This window comes from Nelumbo nucifera, chromosome 8, assembly GCF_055504915.1.
Source record: "Nelumbo nucifera cultivar China Antique chromosome 8, China Antique-T2T, whole genome shotgun sequence".
In the NCBI taxonomy this organism is placed as follows: domain Eukaryota; kingdom Viridiplantae; phylum Streptophyta; class Magnoliopsida; order Proteales; family Nelumbonaceae; genus Nelumbo; species Nelumbo nucifera.
In genome coordinates, this window is record NC_142656.1 from 51,987,256 (window position 1) to 51,999,432 (window position 12,177).

The following is a 12,177-nucleotide window of genomic DNA, read 5'->3' on the forward strand; positions in this document are numbered from 1 at the left end:
GCTTGGAAGATCATGATGCGAAAGACTCTAAAAGGAATGAAGTTGGAGATGGTTCAATTGAAAAGTCAAGTGAATTTGTTTGATAAGGTTTGAGTGAAGCAAATTCAAGTGATGGTCCTTTTTCAATTGACCAAGCAGGTAGTACTCAGACTCTTGAGTCCTCATGTCCTGAAGCAAAATTTTCCATTTGTCATGTAGTGGTGCCACAAGTTTTGAAAGTTTGCTTTGGCAACAATGAGGACTCGGGAGTCTGAGGCTAATACATGATTGCACCCATGTGCGAGTGGGAGTTGTTAGACAGTATATGCCCTTAACTCCAATCAGATTAATGCACATAAACATTTATTAGTAAATGAATAAAGTACAATATTATTTTATGTTCAAATTGGTGTGTTTCTATGAATTACTCCTTAGACTGGACACTTAAGAGACTCGCGTTAGTTTATGAAACTAGTGTGCTACCGAATTGGTGGTGTAGATTGTCTCAACTGCTAGGGTTAGACCCGAAGCACAACTAGTTTGGAAGAAATATTGAACCCAAACCAATTTCCAGTTATTCCTTGGACCTTGAAGATAGATGGGAAAAATTGGAAAGTTGCACTTAACCCCAAACTTGATTATGATACTGCACTAGGTTTTGGACTGAACTGTCTTTGATATACCAATCGATGAGATCCATCAAGGTTTAAATATCTGGGTATGTTGGGGCAGTTTGGGAAATTACCTGAGTGGGTGAGCATAGTGATAGGATCGGCCCATTTATTAGACAAATTGAATATCAAGGTTTGCACTCTCTCTAATGGAAACCTAAACTGCCAACAATGAATTTCAACTGTATTTGAAATCTGATTTGCAAAATGTATTTATATGTTATATTACTATTTTTTTGAAAAAGGTTTACAAAAGTTTTTAATCTCGAGATCCATCCGAGCAAAGAGTGTGACACTGCATTTTGCAGTCAGGAAAGAGGTCCTTTCTTGTGGGCAATGTTTTGATGATTATGAACCTAGAGGTTAAGTGTAAGAAATCATTACAAGGTTGATTACCTAATGAGCTTTATCTTACAAGTCCATTATCCTTAGCTCTTCATACGATGGCTGAATCCAATGATCATTTATGGGTAAATGTTGGGCCCAAACTGAGCCCAAGCTAATTGGATCAAGGGTTCACTGCCTAAGCAGTGAATTCAGCCTAAACTCTTTCAAAGGTAGGGCTAAACCCTTACGGACTTGTGTGAGACTTTTTTGTGTTCTACTCCACACAATATTCATGCCCAAAGTGGCTATGGAACACCTTGGGATGTGAACCATTAAAGAAAATGGGGATAAGGACCATTAGTAATGTCATTAGTTAAGAGGTTGTCATGTGATTTGGGTCGAAAATGGGTATAGATCTAGGTATGGAGCACCCATTCTCTTAAGAAGACAATGCTTATCAATTAAAGGTAAAGTCCAAATCCAAATTTGATTTGGATCAGGTCCTGATTAGATGAAGAAATTGCTCTATATAAGGGATTAAGAGGGGAGGAACGATACACACTCAGTTCTCTCCAATCTCTTGCTCTCTTCTCTTCTTCCTTGCCTCCTAGAAACCCTAATTCAATCCAGCTGTGATAGGGGCTGATTTCCATTAGTTCTCTACTGTGTTTTTGCAAGAATAACATCAAAGGACACCAGGTTCACACACCCACATTGATCCAAGCAAGTTAGGAACCAGTTTTGCTGAAACGGTGTTGTTGAATCAGGTATAATCAGTTTTAATTTGGGTTTCAAATCTGATCCGGTTCAATGCAAGATAATTTCAGATTCCAAAATCATCGGGAAATCGGTTCTTGGGTTGGGTTAGAAAAAATTTTAAAAATTTGACCAACCACTAAACCTGGCTCAGCATGTGAAATTTGATTTCTAACCCTTCCAACACTTACGCAGTGCAGTTTATTTGAGTATTTTAAAGGACAGGACTGGAATAACATTCTTAATTGGACCAAGCAAAATTGGACCCACCCCAAAACACATGGAGCCATTAGCTCCTGTATTATTTTTCCTTTTCTTCTTCCATTTCTGTTTTTTTTCTATTCAGGGCAACATATAAAATAAAAGCAGGTAGACCTCACTCAACAACATTTATGGGATGTGGACAAAACACATGGAGCACCATAATATTTGACAATTTTCCAATTTTCCAACTAGTTAATTTTTAAGTCACCCATACTTACATGTCATTATAATTAATTCAAAAACTGGGTGAAATTACTTACCCCACACCAAGCCTATACCCAATAAAAAATGAGTCCAATAGGACCCGTTTCATCTTCTACACCCAACATTGAGGAGCAAGGTTTAATGAACCCAGTTCAGTTTTAAACTATTTGTTTTTTCACCAGTTTCAAAAGAGTATTCTCAATCTAATCAAAACATATAGTGACAATAAAGAAAAATGTTAAAATGGCAAGTAATTGACATATATAAAGAAGAGAAGACGGCTAAAGACACAAATATTCCAATTACGGTCTCTTGATCATCTCCTATTTCATTTATAAAGTTCATTGCTATGGCTTTTTGAGCCTTAAATGTGCAATTATATTTCTTTTAACGATCACTTGAAAGTTTATTAACTAATTCCATGTTTCTAGAAAACCTTCTTGATATTTCAGATATTTCAAATATCTTAGCGAAACTAGCGAAATGTCTCCGAAATTTCTCCAACTCTACATGATGAAATTTTCGTTGATATCAAAAATTACAAACCATGGCACATTGTAGAGCTTTCTACCTTAAGTCCTCAAATTTACATCTAAAAGCCCATGAAGGGAATCTGCGCAACAAATTTAAGGCTTATAAATAGAATCTTTTCACTAATATTCTTTTGCTGATTGAATATTCATTTAATTTCCATTAGCTACTTGATAGAAGTTCCTAGCAACAGCAACACGCATCATTATTTAATTTTCAGACAGGTTGATATGGAGAAGAGGCAAGGGAAAGTGAAAGTGTATGTTCATAGCATTAACACTAATTCATAATAAATTCCAAAAGTGACTTACAGTAATTAGTCCAAGAGGAGAAGCAATAATCATGTCTGAGGAATAAAAGTCACTATACATCTTTATACTTTTCCTGAAAAAAAGAAAGGAAATTCCAGTAAATAAGTAATCTATGTAGCCTTTTCTTTTACTTGTTAAACAGATATCATATGAAATTGTTCTTCCAACCAAAAGACTTTTGTGTGATGAAATATACATACAGATGGGTTTCTTTTAAGAGATGAAATATGTAATATCCAAAACAAATGGAGGATTTAGTTATAAATCATCAAGAGCAAACATGCTTTTGTTGAGGATGCAAATGTTCAATATCTGGTTATAACTTTCTACCATGTTGTTGATAAAATGAGGCTGCCAAACATGTTGGGGAATATTTTGAAGTGAAACGCAGCGTTTCAGGATTCAACCACCTTCTACATGAATCCAAGGAATAGTGAGAATTCTTGATCTCTCTCACTGTCTCTCAGTTCAAATATCAAGGAAAAACCAAGTTTTGCATGGGGGTTCAAGAAACCTCCAATATGAGCCTTTCATCCAAATGGCTCTTCCACCAAAGATCAATAGAGCAATCAAAAATACCATTGGTTACTAACTTTTGATGTGTCTAACAACTATTGTTATCCTTTCCTCCAGGTATTAACTATCAAACTATTACATGGCACAATAAAATGCAACTTCAGTGTATAAATATGGTATATTCATTGTTATAAGCACTATTTCTAAAAGAATATGCTGTTCTAGAGAAATAAGACTTATTTGTTTTTCTAAAGGACCAGGACCCAACTCCAAGTGGCAGATTATATGCAGCTTTTTAGATAGACTGTTGAATATAGAGTTCACTGAAAAGTGGCAAATTGACATCACATAATGCTGTCATCTTCCACAATCATAACATCACTCAAATATGTTATTTCGATGATCTTTTACCTTTAAGAAACTCCAGAATCTACAAAATGGTTAAGATGAGTTTAGTTGTATTATTAGCTACAGTTCTATATCTTCTTTTGAAAAGTGTATTCTATATTTTTGCAACCCTAATACATTAACAAGCAATGCAGGACAGTCATATTTTTGCACCTTCAGATATCAGAAAGAAAGATTAGTTCAACCTGGTATAATGAGCATGTAAAGAGTACAGAGTAGTAAAAGATGAAAGATGTCTAATCAACATATTTTCTTTTTACAGATCTTCTTCCACCTTTTCTTTTCTTCTTTTCCTATAACAAAAGTAGGGGGTTCAGCTCCTATATTTTTTGAATTTTCTTTCCTTTGTTCCTTTTCTTCTCATAAAATGTTGATTTTCTAAACTTAAAACATGAAATTTATACTTCTCTGATAAAAATTATGGATAATTATTAAGGAAAGATGGCTATGGAACCTAGGGAACTACCCTAGGATATATGGTGTTACTTAAAAAAAAATCCATCGCCTAGGCAACTAGGCGACAAGGCGCCCCCCTGTCGCCTAGCCTCGCCCTGGCGCCTTAAAAACTATCATAATCACTTTAGGACTCATCATTTATATTAACTCCCATATGAATTCGTGACTTACTTGCTTTGGTGATTCCTGGTTTCTTGCATTAAATTAGTCTTAATAGAAACAGCAATGTTATAAAGGATCATTGATTGAATATGAATATATTAGAAGTGTGAATATAATTAGTAATTCAAACCCAAGTTGAAGTTAGAAGTTTCTGTTTTGGATCTAAAAGAGATATCAACGGGATGCCCATCATAAAGCAATCATTGGCAAAAATAGTTTTTACCTAGTAAACTTGATACCCATCATAAAGTGGTCATTGTTGTTCCCACCAAAAAGGACTTGAAAATCTGAAGGTTTAGAAGACTTCTGTATGTTTGAGTTTTCATTATCTCGAACATTGTTTGCTATCTCATTTTCGCCATCATCATTATCATCCTGTACTGCTTCGGCACCAAATTCATCAGAGAAACGATCACTATACTCCACATTGACCTGGGAAAAATCATCAGAAAGATGAGTATTTGTGATGCAAATGCAATACAGAAGACATGTCTAAAATCACAACAAAAGATAGAAAATAGCAGCTTGACTGCATTCTAATGATAACCAATCCAGATTCTGTAGCATGCTAGTAGCAAGTATCTCATCATAACCATTGGAAATCCATGGATTTTAAATTTGTAGTAGTTCTGAGTCACCTACCTGTGTATAGAATTTCCACAAAAAAAGGGGCTTTAGGTTTCAGGAGAGTGGATCTTGTTAATAACACTCTTCTTTGTAGATTGGCTTGCAGATTTGTTAGAGGAAGAGTCTTTGTGGGTCAAACTCAAATAATGAAAAAATAAATCCCACACAAATTTCCTACTACAGCTTCACCTCTTTGGAAAGCTGTAGCAAAAGCCTTGATTCATTTATTTCCTTCATTAGGAGTTCAAACTCAAACTAGGTGAAATAATACAGTTTGAGATGTTCCCTGGATAGCCAAAAACAATTCATTTTGGTCCACCAACTAAGAACCTCAAGGATTTGCAGGTTACTTAATCTGTGAGTCCACACCTAGTTGGGATGTTCCGAACTACATGAAATTTTCAACAATCCGATATATCTTATATGTTCAACAAACTTGTTTTTTTGTAATACAAACTCTGAAAAATTCGTTTGGACAAATTCTGCGTGGGAAGCATACTATTAAGAGATTTTGTTTGAATGAACAGAAAAGGTCTCATTTGCCTACGCAAGGCTTTGAGCTTTGGTATAAACCAGAAAATTTGGAGGCCATTGTTTTGTGGTCAGATTTTTGTGCAAGCTAATCTGTTTTGTGGTCTGATTTTTGGACACATGTCATGATGACTTCTGTCCAAAAAGCTGATATCACATTCTTGAACCAAATCTGCACAGTTTTTCTAATCTGAAAGTATTCTAGATTGAAAACTGATACTTTGAGCATTAGTTCTAGCCAGTCAAGCGGACTATACACCAATAACACACATTATCATAATGCTTGGCTTTCTGAGCCAAAAACGAGCAGCTTTGGTAAGTGACCTAGACAGCTAGATTTACAAAACATACATTAACAAGAGTTTTTACAATAGATAAACTTCTATCTACCCAAACCCCAAAACACCAAGAAATCTTTAATTCTTTCTTACACATTTCTCTTTTCTTGTTAGGTTTACCCAACCATAGCAGGCTTATATCTGCTGCTCAAATTAGTTTTCGATCTTCTTATTGTTTGATCGGTTATGAATATATTTTTCAGATAAGTAACTGAAGATATTTTTGCTTTCTTCTTTTGGATAAATATATTTCCTAACATTAGCACACCATATTTTCATTTCTATGGATATCAACATGAAATATTATTAGAATCAATATATTCCCGGTGGAAACTACTGACACTATGTAAAGAATACAAAGAGGGTATGCAAGTTGACACTATGTATAGGAGAAGGCCAATAAGTTTTATGCAAGTTGGGACCATTCCAAGACACATAAGAAACAGAGATGACACCACCGACCCAGCAGTAAATATTTACCGATATAGCACCGTCATAGGATTTCTATCTTAGTTCGTTTCTACCAAGTTGGCACCATCACAGAGTATCTATCTTAGTTTGTTTTTACCAAGTTAGCATTATTTCGAATTTATATTCAATTAGGACTTTCCTTTTGAAGGATTTTAGTAGGATTCTATTTTGGAGTGTTTTCTTAGATTAGGATTTTCTTTATTAAGGAGTTTTAGTAGGATTCTATTAGGAATAGGAGCCATATGGGTGTATGCCTATATAAAGAGTAGCCAGGGGAAGGTTAAGGCAGTTCTCTTGTTATCAATTTTCTCTTTATTATTTAGTGAAGAATTCTTCTTCCTAAAATTCAACTTCTAATCTTTTCTTTGAAGCTTTTCTCACGTGTTTCATTTCCGTACTACGCCAATTTATCAAAACTCAAGTTGATCCTTCTTCGAATTATGGATCCTAAGAAAAACCAGTAACTCATATCATGGAGCAGAAACTCAACAACAAAACACAAGAAGAGATGGCAGAGAAGAGAAGACAAGTCGACGCACTTGCTCAGGAGGTGAAATCACTACATTCCCGGTTGGAAACAAGGAACAGTGACTCCAACGCAAGTATCTCCACACGTTCCCTTTCATCATCAAGACAAACAACCAGAAGAATTCATGGATTGGCTCTTCGTAGTAGAAGAAGTCCTTGAATTCAAAGAAGTTCCGAAAAATAAAATTGTGTCCTTAATAACCTCTCAGTTTAGAGGACGAGCAACAGCATGGTGGTACCAATTGAAGGTCATGCGACAGAGAAGAGGCAAGGAAAAGATTAAGACATGGGAGAAACTCAAGGCAAAGATGAGATCAAAATTTCTACCCCATAATTATATTCGTTTACTTTATCAAGAATTGCAAAATCTAAAGCAAGGAGCTGATACATTAGATGAATATACAAACAAGGTTCATCTGTTAGTGGCCCGGAATGAATTAGCTGAAACCGAAGACCAATTGGTGGCTAGGTATATAGGTAGTCTGAGACCAAATATTCGGGATATATTAGACATATTTGACTGCTATGATGTTTCTATGGCACATCAACATGCTCTAACCATAGAAAAACAAAGCAGCCGATCTAACCAATTGGGCCAAACACAAACTAATGTGGCCAAACCACCCCACGTAATAATCCTAACCCGCCTCTAAATCAGCCATAGCCCCGTGGGCTGAACCAAAACCAAGGGCGTGGACCTAATCAAAACCAGGTGGGTCCACCTAGACTGAAGTGTTTTAAGTGTTGTGAACCAAGCCATAAATCTGTTGAATGTGTGAGGGTGATAAAAAAAAAGGGGTGTTGTTTGTAGAAGATGAGAGTGAAACCCAATTAGAAGCATCTGACTGTTCAGCCCCACCCGTGTTTGACTCTTATAATAAAGAAACCTTTGAGGGAGAAATGGTGTATGGAGATGTGGGAGAGGCCTTGGTATTGCAACGATCATTCCTAACTCCTAGGAATGAATCATTTGATTGGCTAAGTTGATAGCAGGAGTTGTGAGAATGTTATAGTGGAAGTAGCTGTCTACAAGCTGAACCTAAAAACTCAACAACACCCTCACCCCTACAAGCTTGCATGGCTAAAAAGAAAGAATGAGGTTTCAGTCACACAACGATGTCTAGTGAGCTTTTTTATTGGCAACAATTATAGTGATCGTGTGTGGTGTGATGTTGTATGCATGGATGCTTGCCATTTGCTACTTAGGTGCCTGTGGCAACTTGACTACTACGTAGTCCATGATGGACAAAAGAATACCTACTCTTTTGAGTTTAAAGGGAAAAGGCTGACCTTATGTCCATCACTAGAGACTAAACTGAAACCCGAGGAGAGTTCTACCATTTTTGCCATGACTGAATTCACAAGTGCCTTAAAAGAAATCGGTGTTGCGTATGCTTTAATTAACAAGGGGCTTGAGCTGAAAGGTGTGGAGGTTCCAGAGGAGGTGAGACCTTTTCTTGATGAATTTAGTGATGTGTTTCCCAGGGACTTACCGGCAAGATTACCACCATTAAGTGATATCCAACACTGTAGATTTAACGCTAGGTGCTAGTCTCCCCCAACAAGGCCCATTATAGAATGAGTCCCACTGAACATGAGGAGTTGCAAAAGCAAGTAGATGAACTATTTCCTAAAAGGTTCATACGAGACAATATGAGTCCATGCGTGGTCCCCGCTTTATTAGTACCCAAAAAGGATGGTACTTGGAGGATGTGTGTTGGCAGTCGGACAATTAATAAGATAGCCGCCAAATACTAATTTCCGATTCCACACTTTGATGACATGTTGGATCAGCTTTCTGGGGCCAAGGTGTTCACTAAGTTAGACTTGAAATCAGACTACCATCAAATCAATATTCGTCTCGGTGATGAGTGGAAGACAACATTAAAGACGTGGGATGGTTTGTAGGAATGGCTAATAATGTCATTCGGTTTGTTCAATGCACCAAGCACAGTCATGAGGGTCATGAACCACATTCTCAAGCCTTTTATTGGTCAATGTGTTGTGGTATACTTTGATGATATTCTCATATATAGCGCTGATATGAACTCTCATTTGTTGCATCTTCAAGATATACTTATGACTTTGCATAGGGAACAACTTTATGCAACCATGAAGAAGTGTATTATTGCCACGAATCAGGTCTTATTCCTTGGGTATGGCATCTCAAGGGAAGGAGTTTTTGTAGACCCAAAGAAGGTTCGTGCCATTGTTGAGTGGCCCATCCCCAAAACACTTACTAAAGCACGAAGTTTTCATTGTTTTGCAAACTTCTACCAGCGATTCATTAGCAAATTCAGCACTATTATGGCACCATATACAGATTGTATGAAGGCTACAACCAATTTTGTGTTCACCATTGAAGCAAAGAGAGCCTTCATTGAGATTAAGGCACGATTGACAACTGCACCTGTGCTAGCCCTTCCCAACTTTGAGCAACCCTTTGAGGTTGATTGTGATGCCTCTAAGGTTGGTTTCAGTGCTATTCTCAACCAAGGTGGTCGGCCCATAGCCTACTATAGTGAAAAATTGAACGGATCACGCCTCAACTACACAACCTATGATGTGGAATTCTATGTTGTGGTACAAGCGCTCCAGTGTTGGCAACATTATCTCATCTCTAAAGAGTTCATTCTATATTGAGATCATGAGGCACTTAAGCATATTAGGGTCCAACATAAGTTGAATGCAAGGCATGCTAAATGGGTCACATAACTCCAAGAATATTCGTTTTTGCTGAAACACAAGTTAGGTATGCACAATCAAGTAGCGGATGCGCTCAGCCAAAGAAGGGCCATGTTATCTACGTTCCGAGCACAAGTACTGGGGTTTGATACTTTTCGTGAATTATTTTTCATTGGCCCTTATTTTGCTGGTATCATAGAAGAAGTACAAGCAAGTAGTAGGACGGACTTTGTGATATATGATGGTTTCCTATTCAAGGGGACCCGCCTATGTATACCTGATTGCTCATGGCGACTAAAAGTCGTCAAAGAACTTCGCAGTGAAGGACATTTTGGGTGAGACAAAATAATTCATTTCATCTCAACAAGTTACTTTTGGCCCAAGATAACGAGAGACATCACAAGGTTTGTGGAGCGTTGTCGCATATGCCAAGTTTCTAAAGGAACGGTAACCAATGTTGGATTATTCATGTCCCTCCCAATTCCTAAAGGACCTTGGGTAGATATATCTATGGACTTCGTTCTTGGGTTTCCACGTACCCAACAACAGGTAGGAAGAGAATGGATGCCTCACTTAATGTTGGTTTATTCCTCAAGGAGACTGTCAAACTCCATGGCTTACCATCTTCGATTACTTCAGATGGAGACTCCAAGTTCATATCTCACTTTTGGAGAAGTCTTTAGAGGCTAATGGGCACCTCATTACAATTCAACAATTCATATCATCCTCAAACGGATGGCCAAACCAAAGTAGTCAATAGGAGTCTGGGGAATCTTTTGAGAACCCTTGCAGCTAGCCATGAACAACAATGGGATCTCTTATTAACACAAGCTGAGTTCGCCTTCAGTAGGTCCAAAAACAAGAGTACCGAATACAATCCATTTGAGGTAGTATATGGGGCCAAACCTCGTAGCATCCTTGACCTTGCTACTAGTACTTGGCCAGGCTTAATTCATGACAAGGCTGATGATATGTATGGTACAAAAGCTTAAGAACCTCCAAGAAGAAGTCCACAACAAGCTAGAGGTAACCAATGCTAACACAAACAATATGTTGATAGAAAAAGGAGGAAAGTAGTATTTGATACAGGAGACTATGTTTGGGCCATTTTAACAGAGGACCGCCTACCGATTGGGCAACGTGGAAAGCTAGCACCAAGGAAGGTTGGACCATGTGAGATAGTCGAAATCATCAATGAGAATGCGTATAGACTAAAGCTACCCAGCCATATACGTACCCATGATGTTTTCAATGTCAAACACTTGGTACCTTATGTTGGTGATCAGTCAGATGATGATTTGAACCCGATGACGGATTCTCCCCATTCTAGGGAAGATGATGCAGTACAGGAGAAGGCCGATAAGTTCCATGCAAGTTGGAACCATTCCAAGACACATAAGAAGCAAAGATGACGCCACAGAGTCACCTTAGTAAACATTTACCGATATAGCATCGCCATAGGATTTCTATCTTAGTTTGTTTTTACCAAGTTCGCGCCATCACAGAGTTTCTATCTTAGTTCGTTTTTACCATGTTAGCATTATTTCGAATTTATATTCAATTAGGACTTTCCTTTTTAAGGATTTTAGTAGGATTCTATTTTGGAGTGTTTCTTAGATTAGGATTTTCTTTTTTAAGAAGTTTTAGTAGGATTCTATTATGGAGTGTTTTCAAATTAGGAATAAGAGCCACAAGGGTGTATGCCTATAATAAAGAGTAGCTAGGGGAAGGCTAAGACAGTTCTCTTGTTATCAAATTTCTCTTAATTATTTAGTGAAGAATTCTTCTTCCTAAAATTCGACTTCTGCTCTTTTCTTTGAAGCTTTTCTCATGTGTTTCGTTTTCGTACTGCGCCAGTATTATAACATAAATTGAAAACAATATTGTAGATATGTTCAGTAAGATTAATTCCCACCTATTTAAGTGATAAAATGCTCTTCAATTTTGATCATACATGAGATTTTATGTCTCTTCCACTAGGAAAGGATGCTATTTGATGCCATTGAGTGTATAGTTAACCACTCCTACATGGCAGTGCAAATCATTTGAATGTTAAATTAATTTCTAAAGGATACATGTAGCAGTGTGGCAATTAATTACTCCAAGGCACTTTTTCTTATTGGCTATATTCATGTTACTTTTATCACTAGCTTCTCATTTTAGTTGGCTTATGTTCAAATTTTCAACAACTATTTTTTTATATATATTGTTTCAACTCTGCATTGATCTACATGAAGATGTGCATGTGGATCAACCACTTTAGTTTATTGCTCAAATGGAGTAAAAGAAGATTGCAGACTGAAGCTATTTATGGCTGACACAGTCATATACAACTTAGTTTGGTCAATTCAGTGGTATAATATAGGATTTTAGCTCTTTTTTTTAAGAGTAAAACGAAATTTCATTAATCAA

At 37.0% G+C, this 12,177-nt stretch overlaps 1 protein-coding gene across 3 annotated transcripts in view; it reads right to left on the minus strand.

Annotated features, from left to right (window-relative positions):
- NOF1 (U3 small nucleolar RNA-associated protein) overlaps window positions 1–12,177 on the minus strand; it is a 124,183-nt gene that overhangs the window by 45,234 nt on the left and 66,772 nt on the right. For all 3 annotated transcript variants that reach the window (XR_016079424.1, XM_010264938.3, XM_010264939.3), the window contains exons 13-14: window positions 4,809–5,017; window positions 3,044–3,116 (exon numbers count right to left, since the gene is read on the minus strand). Coding sequence is in view for 2 of the 3 variants with exons in the window: in XM_010264938.3 (XP_010263240.1) it covers window positions 3,044–3,116; window positions 4,809–5,017 (282 nt within the window). In the remaining variant the exon portion in view is untranslated. The remainder of the gene's footprint in view (window positions 1–3,043; window positions 3,117–4,808; window positions 5,018–12,177) is intronic.